This window comes from Salmo salar, chromosome ssa07 (assembly GCF_905237065.1).
Source record: "Salmo salar chromosome ssa07, Ssal_v3.1, whole genome shotgun sequence".
Taxonomy (NCBI): domain Eukaryota; kingdom Metazoa; phylum Chordata; class Actinopteri; order Salmoniformes; family Salmonidae; genus Salmo; species Salmo salar.
Genome location: NC_059448.1, coordinates 50,541,395 through 50,562,539, shown reverse-complemented (window position 1 = coordinate 50,562,539; position 21,145 = coordinate 50,541,395). Strand labels below are relative to the sequence as shown.

The following is a 21,145-nucleotide window of genomic DNA, read 5'->3' as shown; positions in this document are numbered from 1 at the left end:
ACCTTCGACTGCAGTTACTGCAGTTTTACTGCAATTTCAAAACTGCAATCATTTTCAAAGGGCAGCATTTTCAAATATTTCATGGCACTCTAGTATTACAAGGATCTGCATCACACTGTGTATCTACCTGTCAGAGCTCTTATTAGTTTCCAGTCTTCCAGTTACACTAAGAGGCAGCAGTGCTAGTAGTAGTACAGTCCTAGCTCTGGTCCAGGGTGTTACATGCAGCTTGAGCCTCCTTCAACTTATTATTGTTCAAGAAGGCTCAAGCCACACATAGCACCCTGGACCAGAGCTAGTACTGCCCATATTACATCCATCCATGCAACTTCCTTTCCCCGCAGTTCCCATCACCTGCCAATCAATCACCATTCCAGCCCAGCCAGCCCACCTGTGTGGTCGGACCAGATCTGGCCCGTTGGCATGGCGATGATGGAGGAAGGGGCGCGGAGCTGCCTGCTTCAGTCACGCTCCAGCCTGGAGCAGGACATCAGGGCTTCCTACCTGATGGATCACATGATCAGTGACGGCGTGCTGACAGGGGATGAGGAGGACAGGATCAGGAGCAAGGTGGGGTGAGGAGGTGGGGAAGTACAGTAGCACCCTTTTCATACACTTTCCTATGTCCATAGTGGTAAGTGTGTAGTGATGATTAAGTGTATAAAAGTGTTTGTTTTGAATTTGGCCCACAACCAATTTTCACACTACTGAGCCAACCTGAGTGCACTGTGCTGGGAAAACTTATAAGTGGTTGGGTTCCTGATTCCAAACAAACACCCTCATAAGAGGAAGGGGGAGAGGGAGGAAGAAAGAGAGGAAGGGGGAGAGAGAGAGATTGCAGGGCTTTTTAAACACTTAACACTACGGACATCTGAAAGAACTGCATCGGTGTAAGAAAAGCAATAAAGTGGTTTCAAAATTCTAATTGTCTCTCCATCGATTAGCCCACCAGGAGAGAGCAGGCGGCGGCCCTGCTGGAGCTGCTCCTGAGGAAGGATAACCAGGCCTACATCTCCTTCTACAACGCCCTGGTCCGCGAGAGCTATGGAGACCTGGCCAGCCTGCTCCACAACAGCCTGCCCCTGGTCTCCCCTGAGGCTGAGAAGAGCTTCTCAGACGGGGGCACCCGCTATGGTGAGCTGCCCCAAAGGGTGGAGGATGGAGAATACCAGGAGACTAGGGCAGTCTGAGATGTGCCCTTCTTTTCTGATACAGGGAAATAATATGCAGGGGAGCTCTATGTATATGTACAGTTGAAGTCGGAGGTTTACATACACCTTAGCCAAATACATTTACACTCAGTTTTTCACAACTCCTGACATTTAATCCTAGTAAAAATTCCCTGTCTTAGGTCAATTAGGATCCCCACTTTATTTTAAGAATGTGAAATGTCAGAATAATAGTAGAGAGAATGATTTATTTCATCTTTTATTTCTTTCATCACATTCCTAGTTGGGTCAGAAGTTTACATACACTCAATTAGTATTTGGTAGCTTTGCCTTTTAAATTGTTTAACTTTGGTCAAACATTTCGGGGTAGCCTTCCACAAGCTTCCCACAATACGTTGGGTGAATTTTGGCCCATTCCTCCTGACAGAGCTGGTGTAACTGAGTCAGGTTTGTAGGCCTCCTTGCTCGCATACACTTTTTCAGTTCTGCCCACAAATTATCTATAGGATTGAGGTCAGGTCTTTGTGATGGCCACTCCAATACCTTGACTTTGTTGTCCTTAAGCCATTTTGCCACAACTTTGGAAGAATGCTTGGGCTCATTGTCCATTTGGAAGACCCATTTACGACCAAGCTTCAACTTCCTGACTGATGTCTTGATGTTGCTTCAATATATCCACATAATTTATCTTCCTTATGATGCCATCTATTTTATGAAGTACACCAGTCCCTCCTGCAGCAAAGCACCCCCACAACATGACGCTGCCACCCCCGTGCTTCACGGTTGGGATGGTGTTCTTCGGCTTGCAAGCATCCCCCTTTTTCTTCCAAACATAACGATGGTCATTATGGCCAAACAGTTCTATTTTTGGTTCATCTGACCAGAGGACATTAATCCCAAAAGTACGATCTTTGTCCCCATGTGCAGTTGCAAACCGTAGTCTGGCTTTTTTTATGGCGGTTTTGGAGCAGTGGCTTCTTCCTTGCTGAGTGGCCTTTCAGGTTATGTCGATATAGGACTCGCTTTACTGTGATGTAGATACTTTTGTACTTGTTTCCTCCAGCATCTTCACAAGGTCCTTTGCTGTTGTTCTGGGATTGATTTGCACTTTTCGCACCAATGTACGTTCATCTCTAGGAGACAGAACACGTCTCCTTCCTGAGCGGTATGACGGCTGCGTGGTCCCATGGTGTTTATACTTGCATACTATTGTTTGTACAGATGAACATGGTACCTTCAGGCGTTTGGAAATTGCTCCCAAGGATGAACCAGACTTGTGGAGGTCTACAATTTTTTTCTTGTGGAGGTCTTGGCTGATTTCTTTTGATTTTCCCATGATGTTAAGCAAAGAGGCACTGAGTTTGAAGGTAGGCCTTGAAATACATCCACAGGTACACCTCAAAATTGACTCAAATGTTGTCAGAAGCTTCTAAAGCCATGCCATCATTTTCTGGAATTTTCCAAGCTGTTTAAAGGCACAGTCAACTAAGTTTATGTAAACGTCTGACCCACTGGAATTGTGATGCAGTGAATTATAAGTGAAATAATCTGTCTGTAAACAATTGTTGGAACAATTACTTGTGTCATGCACAAAGTAGATGTCCTAACCGACTTTCCAAAACAATAGTTTGTTAACAAGAAATTTGTGGAGTGGTTGAAAAATGAGTTTTAATGACTCCAACCTAAGTGTTTGTAAACTTCCGATTTCGTGTGTGTGCGCACCTCTGTCTCTCTGCCATGTTTGACCCCTCTGTTTATTCCATTGGCAACATACTGCATTTATATATAATGCTGTATTACCCTGTTCCAGTCCAGGCGGTGCTGAGTGAGGGCGGCGTGCCCCAGAGACCCGTGGTGTTTGTGAGCCGGCCAGCCCTGGTGAACCGGGTCAGGGAGAAGCTCTACCGCTTGCAGAAGGAGCCCGGCTGGGTCACTGTGTTCGGCATGGCCGGCTCCGGCAAGTCTGTCCTGGCTGCGGAGGCAGTCCGAGACCACGCACTCATCACAGGTAGGTGGCTCCGTGGTGAAGTTTTCCCTAGGTACAGATCTAGGATCAGCTTTCTCCCCCAATCCTAACCAAGCCCAATAATGGGTAAAATGTCAAACTGACCCAAGATGCATTTCAGGAGGGGGGTTAATACATGTAGTGGAGGCTCTTTTTCTCTGTCTGCATTCACTTTCTCTCTGTTTTCTCTTTGTCTGCATTCACTTTCTGTTTTTTCTGTTCTTTATCTTATTGGTCTCTTGACTGTTCTTTGTGTGTGTCTGTCTCTCTCTGTCTCCATCTTTCTCTCTGTTTTATTTGTTCGTTATCGCATTGGTCTCGACTGTACTGTCTCTCTCTCTCCCCGTCTTTCTCTCTCTCTGACACACGCACACACACACTCACACTGTCCTTCTGACCCCCCCCCCAGAGTGTTTTCCAGGAGGAGTCCACTGGCTGTCCATAGGCCAGCTGGACCGGGCTGACCTACTGGTTAGGATCCAGTCACTGTGTTTCCGCCTGGAGCAGCAGAGCCAGGAGAAAGACCCCTCGTCCTCCCTCCACCGGCCTCCTGGCTCTCTGGAGGAAGCCAAGGAGCGACTACGCTTCCTCATGCTCCGTCGTTACCCCAGGTCAGTCCCCCAGGGTTGAAGTGTATTGATGTGGACTGGTAGCCAACTTTTCAAGTTGGTCCATTCCTTCTAAATGGTGGCTGTTAATGATGAGTAGAACGTTTAGTTGGACCTCAGAAGTTTCAGCTCTGTAGTGATTTATTGTATGCTATTAATTCCATTACAATTCCTGTAAATTGAATTAGGTGTGTGTGTGTGTCCAGGTCGTTGCTGATACTGGATGACATCTGGGACAGCTCGGTGCTCAGGGCCTTTGACATCCAGTGTCGAGTTATGCTCACCACCCGAGACAGAAGCCTAGCCGACTGTGTCAGTGGTGTGTATGAGTAATAGCACTGATATTAATACTAACATTACTACAGTACTGCTGATAATGATGACTTCATTTATAGAACACTTCTCAAACATTACGCTCAATGCACCTGCTCAAACTGTGCATATGTGTGTGTGTGCACATGCGTTTATATGTGTGTGCACTCATGTATTTATGTGTGTCCAGGTTTTAAGTCTGAGGTGGCAGTGGAGAGTGGTCTGGAGGAAGATCAGGCCTTGGAGATCCTCGCCCTGTATGTCAACAGGAAACCCCAGAGACTCCCAGAACAGGCCCGCAGCATTGTCCGAGAGTGCAAAGGTACATGCACGCACACGGAGCTATAGTGTCAAAATAAATTGTATTGAATGAAATTAAAATTCCATTCAGGTTTACAATAAAATGTCAATTTATTTCACATATTCAAGAGAAATAAAGTATTACATTTTCTTATGAATGATTTGGTAGGGATTATGTAGTGTGACCAAAAACATTGATAGAAATAATGAACAGATCATGAATAGAGAACAAGATAACAAGCAAATTAAACATCAAATAAAACAGCAACGTGACATACTGTAATAGTATGGATAGAATATATTACATTATACAACGGGTGGGTCTAATCCTGAATGCTAATTGGTTAAAACCCCATTCCAGCCGGTGTCTATTCCACAAGTTACCACCGGCTAAATCTATGACGTTAAAATGCCTATTTACTCTGTTGCATCTGACTGCGTAATCCACTGTCTCATCAGCCCAGCCAGGCAATTTATAAACTTGTTCTCCACTATAAAAAAAGCATCTAGACATTATCTCACATTTCTTTTAGACTAACATTTAGTTTTCAACAGCAGATATTTGTATAAACCTTCCTATCTATCTCTAACATTTGCAACATTGTTTCAATATTCAAATTCAATCTCCAGCTGTCCCATACATTCCAATCATGAATCAGCTGGCATCAAGTTTATGGGTGTATACACAGAAATGTACATGTAAAAGGTTAAACAAAACCAAGTGCAGCTAGTTTGCAGTCTTTCCAGCTTCAGTTTTTAGTGATTGTGTTAGTTGTGTTGTTGTCTCCTCTGAACGACAATGTCCTGACAAGAGAGCGCATTTTCTATGCCAGGAGAAATCGTGCATCATTAGCTCATTGTTATAGATGTATCCAAGTAAATGTCACTAGAAAACAGCTTAAACAAATGCAGCTACTGTTGTTGTTCTGGCTGCACTGTTTGACGTGACTGTAAGTTAGCCGTAGTTGGCTAGCTAGCAAGCAAAGGATAAGAACGTTGCCAGCCAGTATGGCTATGGAACATTTAGAAGGAACGACTGGGTCGCGTCCATAGATGCATAACAAAAAGACTGAACGACTGGGTCGCTTCTCTGGCAACCAAACCGATTGGACGAACAAATTCATCAATAAATTCAAAATAACTTTTTAATGAAAATATGTCAGTCATTATTTGAATATGTTGATAACTCGTTGTATAAAAGTGCCCGAGAAGCCGGTGTTTGGAGGGTATATTGGTTTGCTGCCTGAGACGATGCAAATATATCCTCCAAACACCTGCTTCTCGGGAATTATCATGGTTAATAATGGTTCATGATAAATGAATACAATGTGAGATGAGAAGGGAATCATTAATTATAGGTGGCACATGGCAACCGATCCACACACTAACTCCATGTGCTTCTATTCAAAGCTCTTCCTTATTTTTCTGCTCCCTTTTTTCTCTTTCTGTCGTTCTCTTTCTTCTCTTCCTTGTGGAAGACCTTTCCATCTGGCTGCTCTTTCCATCTCAGTTCGAAGTTCCCAGTCATCCCATTGGCCTTCATTTTCTCCTTTATCTGAGGAACAGAGCAAGGCTTTATCTCCTGAACACCTAATCTTACTGAATATTTATTTATTAATACATTGTAGCATTACAAATGTAATGATGGCAGCTATATACTTCCATATGTAGGTACCTGCACTCTTACGGTTTGGAAGGTTTCTCATTACTTGGAGAACTCTCTTAATGTAAGGAGCAGTGGACTTTACTTGTTCACAGCGAGTTGGTCATTGTGAATAAGAATTTATTCTTAAACGCTTTATCTTAGCCAGGTCGCAGTTGTAAATGAGAACTTGTTCTCAACTGGCCTACCTGGTTAATTAAAGGTGAAATAAAAAAATAAAAAAACACTTGTGGGAAATTGGCCTTTATGGATAAGGCTAAATTGAAATGTTTCTAACAGAAGAAATATGAATAGCATGGTAGAAATTTAAAGGGAACAATTAGGAGATTATGGGAAAATGATTTGACCAAAGTTGAGGACACAACAGTTCACCTGATACAAGACTGAATCGAAACATTGCGCTGTTGATTTTATGTGCATTTTACATTTAATGAACTTTTCACTGCATTTGTTATTAGTGAAGTCTGAAAATACTCTGGATCCATCCAAGTAGCATGATACGAATATTCCTGGAAAATGTGGGATAGGTGCAACATAAGACAAAACAATGACAAGGGTTTGAGTGAGAGAACTAAGTGGTGTCTCCAAGTGACCACACTTTCCATGTACTTTCTGACTCAGTGTTCAAATATAAAGTTTTTTTTTTTTAGCTCTCCTACCAGTGCTGTTGAGGAACTAGAGCAAGCACACATGTTGTTTTGTTTGGAACACAACCCTGCATCCCACCATCACACAATTACGGTTGTTTACGTAATCCAAAAACGGCCCATTATAAATCGCAATCTGGGTCAGGTGGGCATAAAATCTGCCACTTTGAACCTCGTAAACGGGTATGAGTGTAAAGAGTTAACTTCTCTAGGGCCGGCGGGACGAAATCGTCCCACCTACGTAACAGCCAGTGGAATCCTGTGGCGCGTTATTCAAATACCTTAGAAATGCTATTACTTCAATTTCTCAAACATATGACTATTTTACACCATTTTAAAGACAAGACTCTCGTTAACTTCTTGGGGCTATGTGGGACGCTAGCGTGCCACCCGTGGTGCACCCTATCAACAGCAGGTGCATTTCAAGAGCGGCAAATTTGAAACCAAATAAATGTCAAAAATTTTTCAAACATACAACTATCTTACACCCTTTGAAAGATAAACATCTCCTTAATCTAACCACGTTGTCCGATTTCAAAAAGGTTTTACGGCGAAAGCATAAAGTTAGATTATGTTAGGAGAGTACATTGACAATAGCTGTGTGTAATGTTTTGTCAATTCAAAGACGGGCGTCACCAAACCATAAAACCAGCTAAAATGATGCGCTAACCTTTTACAATCTCCATCAGATGACACTCCTAGGACATTATCCTGTTAGGGCTAGGGGGCAGCATTTGCACGTCTGGATAAAAAAAATGTACCCGATTTAATCTGGTTACTAATCCTACCCAGTAACTAGAATATGCATATACTTATTATATATGGATAGAAAACACTCTAAAGTTTCTAAAACTGTTTGAATGGTGTCTGTGAGTATAACAGAACTCATTTGGCAGGCAAAACCCTGAGACATTTTCTGACAGGAAGTGGATACCTGATGTGTTGTATTGACTTTAAACCTATCCCATTGAAAAACACAGGGGCTGAGGAATATTTTGGCACTTCCTATTGCTTCCACTAGATGTCACCAGCCTTTACAAAGTGTTTTGAGTCTTCTGGAGGGAGATCTGACCGAACAAGAGCCATGGAACGATGATGTCCCATTAGACACCTGGCGCGCGAGTTCATGTTGGGTACCCTCGTTCCAATACGTTATAAAAGAGTATGCATTCGTCCACCTTGAATATTATTCATGTTCTGGTTAAAAAAGGCCCTAATGATTTATGCTATACAACGTTTGACATGTTTGAACGAACGTAAATATATTTTTTCCCCTCGTTCATGACGAGAAGTCCGGCTGGCTTAGATCATGTGCTAACAAGACGGAGATTTTTGGACATAAATGATGAGCTTTTTTGAACAAAACTACATTCGTTATGGACCTGTGATACCTGGAAGTGACATCTGATGAAGAGAATCAAAGGTAATGGATTATTTACATAGTATTTTCGATTTTAGATCTCCCCAACATGACGTCTAGTCTGTATCGCAACGCGTATTTTTCTGGGCGCAGTGCTCAGATTATTGCAAAGTGTGATTTCCCAGTAAGGTTATTTTTAAATCTGGCAAGTTGATTGCGTTCAAGAGATGTAAATCTATAATTCTTTAAATGACAATATAATATTTTACCAATGTTTTCTAATTTTAATTATTTAATTTGTGACGCTGACTTGACTGCCGGTTATTGGAGGGAAACGATTTCCTCAACATCAATGCCATAGTAAAACGCTGTTTTTGGATATAAATATGAACTTGATAGAACTAAAAATGCATGCATTGTCTAACATAATGTCCTAGGAGTGTCATCTGATGGAGATTGTAAAAGGTTAGTGCATCATTTTAGCTGGTTTTATGGTTTTGGTGACCCTGTCTTTGACTTGACAAAACATTACACACAACTCTTGTAAATGTACTGTCCTAACATACTCTAAATTTATGCTTTCGCCGTAAAACCTTTTTGAAATCGTAAAACGTGGTTAGATTAAGGAGATGTTTATCTTTCAAAGGGTGTAAAATAGTTGTATGTTTGAAAAATTTGAATTTTGACATTTATTTGGATTCAAATTTGCCGCTCTTGAAATGCACCTGCTGTTGATGGAGTGCACCACGGGTGGCACGCTAGCGTCCCACCTAGCCCATAGAGGTTATGTTAGACAATGCATGCATTTTTAGTTCTATCAAGTTCATATTTATATCCAAAAACAGCGTTTTACTATGGCATTGATGTTGAGGAAATCGTTTCCCTCCAATAACCGGCAGTCAAGTCAGCACCACAAATTAAATAATTAAAATTAGAAAACATTGGTAAAATATTATATTGTCATTTAAAGAATTATAGATTTACATCTCTTGAACGCAATCAACTTGCCAGATTTAAAAATAACCTTACTGGGAAATCACACTTTGCAATAATCTGAGCACTGCGCCCAGAAAAATATGCATTGCTATACAGACAAACGGCCATGTTGGAGAGATCTAAAATCGAAAATACTATGTAAATAATCCATTACCTTTGATTCTCTTCATCAGATGTCACTTCCAGGAATCCCAGGTCCATAACGAATGTAGTTTTGTTCAAAAAAGCTCATCATTTATATCCAAAAAGCGCCGTGTTGTTAGCACATGATCTAAGCCAGCCGGACTTCTCGTCATGAACGAGGGGAAAAAATATATTTACGTTCGTTCAAACATGTCAAACGTTGTATAGCATAAATCATTAGTGCCTTTTTTAACCAGAACATGAATAATATTCAAGGTGGACGAATGCATTCTCTTTTATAACGTATTGGAACGAGGGTACCCAACATGAACTCGCCCGCCAGAGTCTAATCGGCCATCACCGTTCCATGGCTCTTGTTCAGTCAGATCTCACAGTAAAAGACTCAAAACACTTTGTAAAGGCTGGTGACATCTAGTGGAAGCAATAGGAAGTGCCAAAACATTAATCAACCCCTGTGTGTTTCAATGGCATAGGCTTAAAGGTAATTCAACACATCAGGTATCCACTTCCTGTCAGAAAATGTCTCAGGGTTTTGCCTGCCAAATGAGTTCTGTTATACTCACAGACACCATTCAAACAGTTTTAGAAACTTTAGGGTGTTTTCTATCCATATATAATAAGTATATGCATATTCTAGTTACTGGGTAGGATTAGTAACCAGATGAAATCGGGTACGTTTTTTTTATCCAGCCGTGAAAATACTGCCCGCTAGCCCCAACGGGTTAATCTAACCACACTGTCCGATTTCAAAAAGGCTTTACAACGAAAGCAAAACATTAGATTATGTCAGCAGAGTACCCAGCCAGAAAAATAAGACACCCATTTTTCAAGCTAGCATATAATGTCACAAAAACCCAGAAGACAGCTAAATGCAGCACTAACCTTTGATGATCTTCATCAGATGACACACCTAGGACATTAAGTTATACAATACATGCATGTTTTGTTCAATCAAGTTCATATTTATATCAAAAACCAGCTTTTTACATTAGCATGTGACGTTCAGAACTAGCATACCCCCTGCAAACTTCCGGTGAATTTACTAAATTACTCACGATAAACGTTCACAAAAAGCATAACAATTATTTTAAGAATTATAGATACAGAACTCCTCTATGCACTCTGTCCAATTTTTAAAATAGCTTTTCGGTGAAAGCACATTTTGCAATATTCTAAGTAGATAGCCAGGGATCACAGGGCTAGCTATTTAGACACCCAGCAAGTTTAGCACTCACCAAAGTCAGATTTACTATAAGAAAAATTTTATTACCTTTGGTGTTCTTCGTCAGAATGCACTCCCAGGACTTCTACTTCAATAACAAATGTTGGTTTGGTCCCAAATAATCCATTGTTATATCCAAATAGCGGCGTTTTGTTCGTGCGTTCAAGACACTATCCGAAAGGGTAAAGAAGGGTGACGAGCATGGCGCATTTCGTGACAAAACATTTCTAAATATTCCATTACCGTACTTCGAAGCATGTCAACCGCTGTTTAAAATCCATTTTTATGCCATTTTTCTCGTAAAAAAGCGATAATATTCCGACCGGGAATCTGCATTTAGGTAAACAGACGAAAGAAAATAAAGCACGGGGTCGACTCGGGCACGCGCCTAAGCCCATTGTCCTCTGATCGGCCACTTGCCAAAAGCGATAATGTGTTTCAGCCTGGGGCTACAGCAAAGATCCTCAGTCTTCAATAAAAAGAGCCAAGATGAACAACAACTTGTCAGACAGGCACTTCCTGTTCAGAATCCTCTCAGGTTTTTGCCTGCCATATGAGTTCTGTTATACTCACAGACACCATTCAAACAGTTTTAGAAACTTTAGGGTGTTTTCTATCCAAAGCCAATAATTATATGCATATTCTAGTTACTGGGCAGGAGTAGTAACCAGATTAAATCGGGTACGTTTTTTTATCCGGCCGTGTCAATACTGCCCCCTACCCCCAACAGGTTAACTGACATGCATGGTTAAATGAAGGTAAAAATTCAGAAATGAAGAGGGTGAGACTCACCTGCTGTAAAATGGCCTCCCTCTCCTTAGCATCATTCAGGCCCATGTTTGGGTCTGGGGTCATCCTCACTCTCACTACCTGTATCTTCTTGACTGTTGGGGGTCTTGGGTCTAACACAATACAGTTGAAGTCGGAAGTTTACATACACCTTAGCCAAATACATTTAAACTCAGTTTTTCACAATTCCTGACATTGAATCCTTGTAAAAATTCCCTGTCTTAGGTCAGTTAGGATCACCACTTTATTTTAAGAATGTGAAATGTCAGAATAATAGTTGAGAATGATTTATTTAAGATTTTATTTCTTTCATCACATTCCCAGTGTGTCCGAAGTTTACATACATTCAATTAGTATTTGTTAGCATTGCCTTTAAATTGTTTAACTTTGGTCAAACGTTTTAGGTAGCCTTGCACAACCTTCCCACAATAGGCCTCCTTGCTCGCACACGCTTTTTCAGTTCTGCCCACAAAGTTTCTATAGGATTGAGGTCAGGGCTTTATGATGCCACTCCAATACCTTGAATGTGTTGTCCTTAAGCCATTTTACCACAACTTTGGAAGTATGCTTGGGGTCATTGTCCATTTGGAAGACCCATTTGCGGCCAAACTTTAACTTCCTGACTGATGTCTTGAGATGTTGCTTCAATATATCCACATAATTTAGCTTCCTCATGATGCCATCTATTTTGTGAAGTGCACCAGTCCCTCCTGCAGCAAAGCACCCCCACAACATGATGCTGCCACCCGCGTGCTTCACGGTTGGGATGGTGTTCTTCGGCTTGCAAGCGTCCCCCTTTTTCCTCCAAACATAATGATGGTCATTATGGCCAAACAGTTCTCTTTTTGTTTCGTCAGACCAGAGGACATTTCTCCAAAAAGTACAATCTTTGTCCCCATGTGCAGTTGCAAACCGTAGTCTGGCTTTATGGCGGTTTTGGAGCAGTGGCTTCTTCCTTGCTGAGTGGCCATTCAGGTTGTGTCGATATAGGACTCGCTTTACTGTGGATATAGATACTTTTGTAACTGTTTCCTCCAGCATCTTCACAAGGTCTTTTGCTGTTGTTATGAGATTGATTTTCACTTTTCGACACCAAAGTACGTTCATCTCTAGGAGACAGAATGTGTCTCCTTCCTGAGCGGTATGACGGCTCTGTGGTCCCATGGTGTTTATACTTGCGTACTATTGTTTGTACAGATGAACGTGGTACCTTCAGGCATTTGTAAATTGCTCCAAAGGATGAACCAGACTTGTGGAGGTCTTGGCTGATTTCTTTAGATTTTCCCATGATGTCAAGCAAAGAGGCACTGAGTTTGAAGGTAGGCCTTGAAATACATCCACAGGTACACCTCCAATTGACTCAAATGATGTCAATTGACTCAAATGATGTCAATTAGCCTATCAGAATCTTCTAAAGCCATGACATAATTTGCTGGAATTTTCTGAGCTGTTTAAAGGCACAGTCTACTTAGTGTATGTAAACTTCTGACCCACTGGAATTGTGATGCAGTGAATTATAAGTGAAATAATCTGTTTGAAAACAATTGTTAGAAAAATTACTTGTCATGCACAAAACTATAGTTTGTTAACAAGAAATTTGGTTGAAAAATTAGTTTTAATGACTCCAACCTAAGTGTATGTAAACTTCCGACTTCAACTATATACACACATACAGTTAAGATGAACATTCACCATTACATACAAGAATGTCACATATTTAAATCTGTGTGGACAGTTATTCCAAATCAACAGCCCATTTAAGAAGATGAGTTCGGTGGCACAATAAGTGATCTTAACTTACTACCGTAGCAAACAAAGGGACATTCCTTCAGACATTCTATGTCTATCCATTGGCCTGAGGTACTACGATTCCAAGCAGCGCAGGACTCGTTCAGTTCTCTGTCGACCCAGTATCTGAACGAGGAGTTACTCTGGTCTGACCACGTCCAGGTGTCTTTGAACAGGCCGATCCAAACGTTGCTACTCCCGGCCACGTTACAGATCTCTTTGTTCTCAATCTGGTTCCTCACACTGGCCAGGTCTGTGTGGTGCTTTCTGCAGTAGTGCTGAGCCTCCCTCCAGGTCATTGACTGTTGAACCATTAGGAAACGTCCAGCTGGAGACTTAGTCCCTATGGGGACAAATGCAACCGATCAGTGCCGTTTGAACTGTTGTCAGTTCATAAACCTTTGGAAATCATAAGCTTGGAATTGACAAGAAATTTGAAAGACAAACGTTGCGACCTTGATAACCCCACAGTAATCTGTTAAATCAAATCAACGTTTATTTGTCACGTGCGCCAAATACAACAAGTGTAGACCTTACAGTGAAATGCTTACTTACAGGCTCTAACCAATAGTGTGGAGAAAAAAAAGAAAAGGTGTGTGTGTGTGTGTGTGTGTGTGTGTGTGTGTGGGTAAGTAAAGAAATAAAACAACAGTAAAAAGACATTTGAAAATAAGAGTAGCAGGGCTATATACAGACACCGGTTAGTCAGGCTTATTGAGGTAGTATGTACATGTGGGTATGGTTAAAGTGACTATGCGTATATGATGAACAGAGAGTAGCAGTAGCGTAAAAAGAGGGGTTGGCGTGTGGTGGAACACAATGCAGATAGCCCGGTTAGCCAATGTGCGGGAGCACTGGTTGGTCGGTGCACCGCCTGGTGTAGAGGTCCTGGATGGCAGGCAGCTTTGCCCCAGTGATGTACTGGGCCCTACGCACTACCCTCTGAAGTGCCTTGCGGTCGGAGGCCGAGAAATTGCCGTACCAGGCAGTGATGCAACTGGTCAGGATGCTCTCGATGTTGCAGCTGTAGAACCTTTTGAGGATCTCAGGACCCATGCCAAATCTTTTTAGTTTCCTGAGGGGGAATAGGCTTTGTCGTGCCCTCTTCACAACTGTCTTGGTGTGTTTGGACCATTCTAATTTGTTGTTGATGTGGACACCAAGGAATTTGAAGCTCTCAACCTGCTCCACTACAGCCCCGTTGATGAGAATGGGGACGTGCTCGGTGCTCCTTTTCCTGTAGTCCACAATCATCTCCTTAGTCTTGGTTACGTTGAGGGATAGGTTGTTTTTCTGGAACCACCCGGCCAGGTCTCTGACCACCTCCCTGTAGGCTGTCTCGTCGTTGTCGGTGATCAGGCCTACTACCACTGTTGTGTCGTCAGCAAACTTAATGATGGTGTTGGAGTCGTGCCTGGCCATGCAGTCATGAGTGAACAGGGAGTACAGGAGGGGACTGAGCACACACCCCTGGGGAGCTCCAGTGTTGAGGATCAGCGTGGCAGTTGTGTTGCTTCCCACCCTCACCACCTGGGGGCGGCCCGTCAGGAAGTCCAGGATCCAGTTGCAGAGGGAGGTGTTTAGTCCCAGGTTCCTTAGCTTAGTGATGAGCTTTGAGGGTACTATGGTGTTGAACGCTGAGCTGTAGTCAATGAATAGCATTCTGACATAGGTGTTCCTTTTGTCCAGGTGGGAAAGGGCAGTGTGGAGTGCAATAGAGATTGCATCATCTGTGGATCTGTTTGGGCGGTATGCAAATTGGAGTGGGTCTAGGGTTTCTGGGATAATGGTGTTGATGTGAGCCATGACCAGCCTTTCAAAGCACTTCATGGCTACGGACGTGAGTGCTATGGGTCTGTAGTCATTTAGGCAGGTTGCCTTTGTGTTCTTGGGCACAGGGACTATGGTGGTCTGCTTGAAGCATGTTGGTATTACAGACTCAATCAGGGACATGTTGAAAATGTCAGTGAAGACACCTGCCAGTTGGTCAACACATGCCCGGAGCACATGTCCTGGTAATCCATCTGGCCCCGCAGCCTTGAGAATGTTGACCTGTTTAAAGGTCTTACTCACGTCGGCTACAGAGAGCGTGATCACACAGGCGAACTTGTGTGTATGTGCTTCTGGTGTTACCAGGTTAGTGTGTTTTTTGTTGTTGTGTGTTTTTAACTAGAATACATGTAGTATGTCACTCACCGTCGTAGCACACTGGAAAGTGTTGAGTAGTGCAAAAATAGTCGTGCCATTTTCCAGAATTCTTCATGACACCATAATTTTCATTCAAATTTTGTGGCTGGCCTTGGTCCCAAAATTCACTAAACTGAGTCTGTCCCTTACTATAGTAGTGTATGTCTGCCAGAGACCACTGCCACCTGGAATACTGTCCCTTCTTCAGTCCTATCCACACTGCTCCATCATAACCGCTGTCTATAGTCAAGTGGTTCAGTCTGTTCATATCCTCCATGTTGCTTACGGTGGCCAGGTCCGTGTACTTCTCTCTGCAGTACCTCTGTGCTTCAGTCCAGTTTTTAGGGTCCGTTACATAGTGATACTGACAGGAAGATAGTGTGAAGAGCCCTGTGAAGAGGTGCAGTGTCATCTCAAGGGCTGCAACATCAATAATATCTACCTTTCTAACCAGAGGCAGCAACATCAATCATATCTACCCTTCTAACCAGAGGCAGCAACATCAATCATATCTACCCTTCTAACCAGAGGCAGCAACATCAATCATATCTACCCTTCTAACCAGAGGCAGCAACATCAATCATATCTACCCTTCTAACCAGAGGCAGCAACATCAATAATATCTACCCTTCTAACCAGAGGCAGCAACATCAATAATATCTACCCTTCTAACCAGAGACTGCAACATCAATAATATCTACCCTTCTAACCAGAGGCAGCAACATCAATAATATCTACCCTTCTAACCAGAGGCAGCAACATGAATAATATCTACCCTTCTAACCAGAGGCAGCAACATCAATCATATCTCTACCCTTCTAACCAGAGGCAGCAACATTAATCATATCTACCCTTCTAACCAGAGGCAGCAACATTAATAATATCTACCCTTCTAACCAGAGGCAGCAACATCAATAATATCTACCCTTCTAACCAGAGACTGCAACATTAATAATATCTACCCTTCTAACCAGAGGCAGCAACATCAATAATATCTACCCTTCTAACCAGAGGCAGCAACATCAATAATATCTACCCTTCTAACCAGAGGCAGCAACATTAATAATATCTACCCTTCTAACCAGAGGCAGCAACATCAATAATATCTACCCTTCTAACCAGAGGCAGCAACATCAATAATATCTACCCTTCTAACCAGAGGCAGCAACATCAATAATATCTACCCTTCTAACCAGAGGCAGCAACATCAATAATATCTACCCTTCTAACCAGAGGCAGCAACATCAATAATATCTACCCTTCTAACCAGAGGCAGCAACATCAATAATATCTACCCTTCTAACCAGAGACAGCAACATTAATAATATCTACCCTTCTAACCAGAGGCAGCAACATCAATCATATCTACCCTTCTAACCAGAGGCAGCAACATCAATAATATCTACCCTTCTAACCAGAGGCAGCAACATCAATAATATCTACCCTTCTAACCAGAGGCAGCAACATCAATAATATCTACCCTTCTAACCAGAGGCAGCAACATGAATAATATCTACCCTTCTAACCAGAGGCAGCAACATGAATAATATCTACCCTTCTAACCAGAGGCAGCAACATCAATCATATCTCTACCCTTCTAACCAGAGGCAGCAACATCAATAATATCTACCCTTCTAACCAGAGGCAGCAACATCAATAATATCTACCCTTCTAACCAGAGGCAGCAACATCAATAATATCTACCCTTCTAACCAGAGGCAGCAACATCAATAATATCTACCCTTCTAACCAGAGGCAGCAACATCAATAATATCTACCCTTCTAACCAGAGACTGCAACATCAATAATATCTACCCTTCTAACCAGAGGCAGCAACATCAATAATATCTACCCTTCTAACCAGAGGCAGCAACATCAATAATATCTACCCTTCTAACCAGAGGCAGCAACATCAATCATATCTCTACCCTTCTAACCAGAGGCAGCAACATCAATAATATCTACCCTTCTAACCAGAGGCAGCAACATCAATCATATCTACCTTTCTAACCAGAGGCAGCAACATCAATAATATCTACCCTTCTAACCAGAGACAGCAACATCAATAATATCTACCCTTCTAACCAGAGGCAGCAACATCAATAATATCTACCCTTCTAACCAGAGGCAGCAACATCAATAATATCTCTACCCTTCTACCCAGAGGCAGCAACATCAATAATATCTACCCTTCTAACCAGAGGCAGCAACATCAATAATATCTACCCTTCTAACCAGAGGCAGCAACATCAATAATATCTACCCTTCTAACCAGAGGCAGCAACATCAATCATATCTACCCTTCTAACCAGAGGCAGCAACATCAATAATATCTACCTTTCTAACCAGAGGCAGCAACATCAATAATATCTACCCTTCTAACCAGAGACTGCAACATTAATAATATCTACCCTTCTAACCAGAGGCAGCAACATCAATCATATCTACCCTTCTAACCAGAGGCAGCAACATCAATCATATCTCTACCCTTCTACCCAGAGGCAGCAACATCAATCATATCTACCCTTCTAACCAGAGGCAGCAACATCAATCATATCTACCCTTCTAACCAGAGGCAGCAACATCAATCATATCTCTACCCTTCTAACCAGAGGCAGCAACATCAATCATATCTCTACCCTTCTAACCAGAGGCAGCAACATCAATCATATCTCTACCCTTCTAACCAGAGGCAGCAACATCAATCATATCTACCCTTCTAACCAGAGGCAGCAACATCAATAATATCTACCCTTCTAACCAGAGACTGCAACATCAATAATATCTACCCTTCTAACCAGAGACTGCAACATCAATAATATCTACCCTTCTAACCAGAGGCAGCAACATCAATCATATCTACCCTTCTAACCAGAGGCAGCAACATCAATCATATCTACCCTTCTAACCAGAGGCAGCAACATTAATAATATCTACCCTTCTAACCAGAGGCAGCAACATGAATAATATCTACCCTTCTAACCAGAGACTGCAACATGAATAATATCTACCCTTCTAACCAGAGGCAGCAACATCAATCATATCTACCCTTCTAACCAGAGGCAGCAACATCAATCATATCTCTACCCTTCTAACCAGAGGCAGCAACATCAATAATATCTACCTTTCTAACCAGAGGCAGCAACATCAATCATATCTACCCTTCTAACCAGAGACTGCAACATTAATAATATCTACCCTTCTAACCAGAGGCAGCAACATCAATAATATCTCTACCCTTCTAACCAGAGGCAGCAACATCAATCATATCTACCCTTCTAACCAGAGGCAGAAAAACTCATCTTATTACTATTTCTTAAACTACTAATGTTCACATTTTAACTCGTTATCTAAAAGTGTTGCACGTTAGCAGATTCAACTTCTCAAGGGCTTGATGGTTCATTGATTATTTGTGATAGTGTTGGGTTGGAACACAAATGTGCTGGCTGCAGATATGCAATCGTAAATACATTGTAATAAAAAATATATATATATTTTAAATATCATAATAAAGACACTGACCTGAGAAAAACACAATCAGCACTTTCTTCTCCATGACAAAAGATTCATAAAAACAAACCAATATTTTCAGCTAGCTGTCTTCATCAGGTCTTGAACTGGTGTACTGTGGATCCTCTGCATTCAACTGCACCTTTCTCTATAGGGCAGGCACTATTTCAGAACAGTGTGTTTCACAATACACAGTACACCAATTCATGTATATTGATAGCTTGCTTTGTATAGTGGTTATGTTCAGTGTTCTCTTACCAGCAGGACATCAGTTAAATGAGTATGAGGCTGTTAGCCTGTTTTTGTTTGAGTAAAAAAACTGATAGTCAAATTAGTCTGAGCATAGACTTAGGAGAAAAGGAGGCCTTAATGCCCACAGAAAATTCTGTTAACCTTCAACGACTTGTAGAATTCCATTCTAAAACATGAAATTCAATTTCAGTTAGTGAAATTCTAAATTCAATACATTAAATAATTAAATGTATCAAAACGAATAAATGCAAATTCCATTTCTGTTACATCTCAACTCTTGGCACAATCAACCAGCCTACCTAAACCCCTCCTCTACCCTCCTCTCTTCCCCAGGCTCCCCCTTGGTGGTGTCCCTAATCGGGGCCCTGCTGCGGGAGTTCCCGGACCGCTGGGCCTACTACCTGCACACGCTCCAGCAGAAGAAGTTCAAGCGTATTCGTAAGTCGTCTTCGTATGACTACGATGCCCTTGACCAGGCCATGGCTGCCAGCATCCAGGTCCTGTCTGAGGAACACAGGGAGCTGTACATTGACCTCACCGTGCTGGAGAAGGACGTCAAAGTACCTGCCAAGGTCAGAATGGCCGGGTGGGGGGGGGTGGATTATGGTTAGGCTTGGTTAGGTCAGGTTAGGCTAAACGAAGCTAGGCTACAGTAGGTTAGGGTAAGGCTATCCCGCACCTTCAGCCAAAAAGTATTCACAACCCATGGAGACATTGTGAGCTGTCCTTGTGGAAAGAAGGAGGGAATAAGATAATAAAAGACAAGGAAACAGGCCATTGTCTCTGTCTCTAAATCGAAGCCTGTTCTTCCATCAAAGGGGAGGACGGCTCATAATAATGTCTTGAATAGTGTTCCAGACATTACTATGAGCCAGTCCTCCCAATTAAGGTGCCACCACCAACCTGTGTCTTCCATGTTCCTCTGCATGCAGGTTCTGTCGGTTCTGTGGGATCTAGAACCGGAGGAGGTAGAGGACGTTCTCCAGGACTTTGTGAACAAGTCCCTACTGTTCCGTGACTGTCACCACCGGCCCTACCTCTACTACCTCCACGACCTCCAGCTGGACTTCCTGGCTGAGATGAACCGCTCTGATCTAGAGGTGGGTCTCGTACAGTGAGGGAAAAAAAGTATTTGATCCCCTGCTGATTTTGTATGTTTGCCCACTGACAAAGAAATTATCAGTCTGTAATTGTAATGGTAGGTTTATTTGAACAGTGAGAGACAGAATAACAACAAAAAAATCCAGAAAAACGCATGTCAAAAATGTTATAAAATGATTTGCATTTTAACAAGGGAAAGAAGTATTTGACCCCTCTGCAAAACATAAAATAAAATGTATTTATATAGCCCTTCTTACATCAGCTGATATCTCAAAGTGCTGTACAGAAACCCAGCCTAAAACCCCAAACAGCAAGCAATGCAGGTGTAGAAGCACGGTGGCTAGGAAAAACTCCCTAGAAAGGCCAAAACCTAGGAAGAAATAATAATAATCACAGTTGTCGAGAGTGCAACAAGTCAGCACCTCAAGAGTAAATGTCAGTTGGCTTTTCATAGCCGATCATTGAGAGAATCTCTACCGCTCCTGCTGTCTCTAGAGGGTTGAAAACAGCAGGTCTGGGACAGGTAGCACTTCCGGTGAACAGGTCAGGGTTCCATAGCCGCAGGCAGAACAGTTGAAACTGGAGCAGCAGCACGGCCAGGTGGACTGGGGACAGCAAGGAGTCATCATATCAGGTAGTCCTGAGGCATGGTCCTAAGGCTCAGGTCCTCCGAGAGAAAGAAAGAAAGAGAGAGAGAGAGAATTAGAGAGAGCATACTTAAATTCACACAGGACACCAAATAAGACAGGAGAAATACTCCAGATATAACAGATTGACCCTAGCCCCCGACACATAAACTACTGCAGCATAAATACTGGAGGCTGAGACAGGAGGGGTCAGGAGACACTGTGGCCCCATCCGACGATACCCCCGGACAGGGCCAAACAGGAAGGATATAACCCCACCCACTTTGCCAAAGCACAGCCCCCACACCACTAGAGGGATAACTTCAACCACCAACTTACCATCCTGAGACAAGGCCGAGTATAGCCCACAAAGATCTCCGCCACGGCACAACCCAAGGGGGGGGCGCCAACCCAGACAGGAAGACCACGTCAGTGACTCAACCCACTCAAGTTACGCACCCCTCCT

General features: G+C 42.5%; 1 protein-coding gene across 3 annotated transcripts in view; it reads left to right on the top strand.

The window, feature by feature from the left end:
- The window catches only part of LOC106609566 (apoptotic protease-activating factor 1), a 70,115-nt gene that overhangs the window by 887 nt on the left and 48,083 nt on the right, over positions 1-21,145 (top strand). For 2 of the 3 annotated variants that reach the window (XM_014208509.2, XM_014208513.2), the window contains exons 2-9: positions 345-570; positions 945-1,134; positions 2,980-3,177; positions 3,584-3,785; positions 3,989-4,101; positions 4,285-4,416; positions 19,286-19,524; positions 19,885-20,052. In XM_014208509.2, the coding sequence (XP_014063984.1) occupies positions 424-570; positions 945-1,134; positions 2,980-3,177; positions 3,584-3,785; positions 3,989-4,101; positions 4,285-4,416; positions 19,286-19,524; positions 19,885-20,052 (1,389 nt within the window). In that variant the 5' untranslated portion in view covers positions 345-423. Of the gene's footprint in view, positions 1-344; positions 584-944; positions 1,135-2,979; positions 3,178-3,583; positions 3,786-3,988; positions 4,102-4,284; positions 4,417-19,285; positions 19,525-19,884; positions 20,053-21,145 lie in introns of all 3 variants that reach the window. The other variant, XM_014208511.2, reaches the window with a different exon arrangement.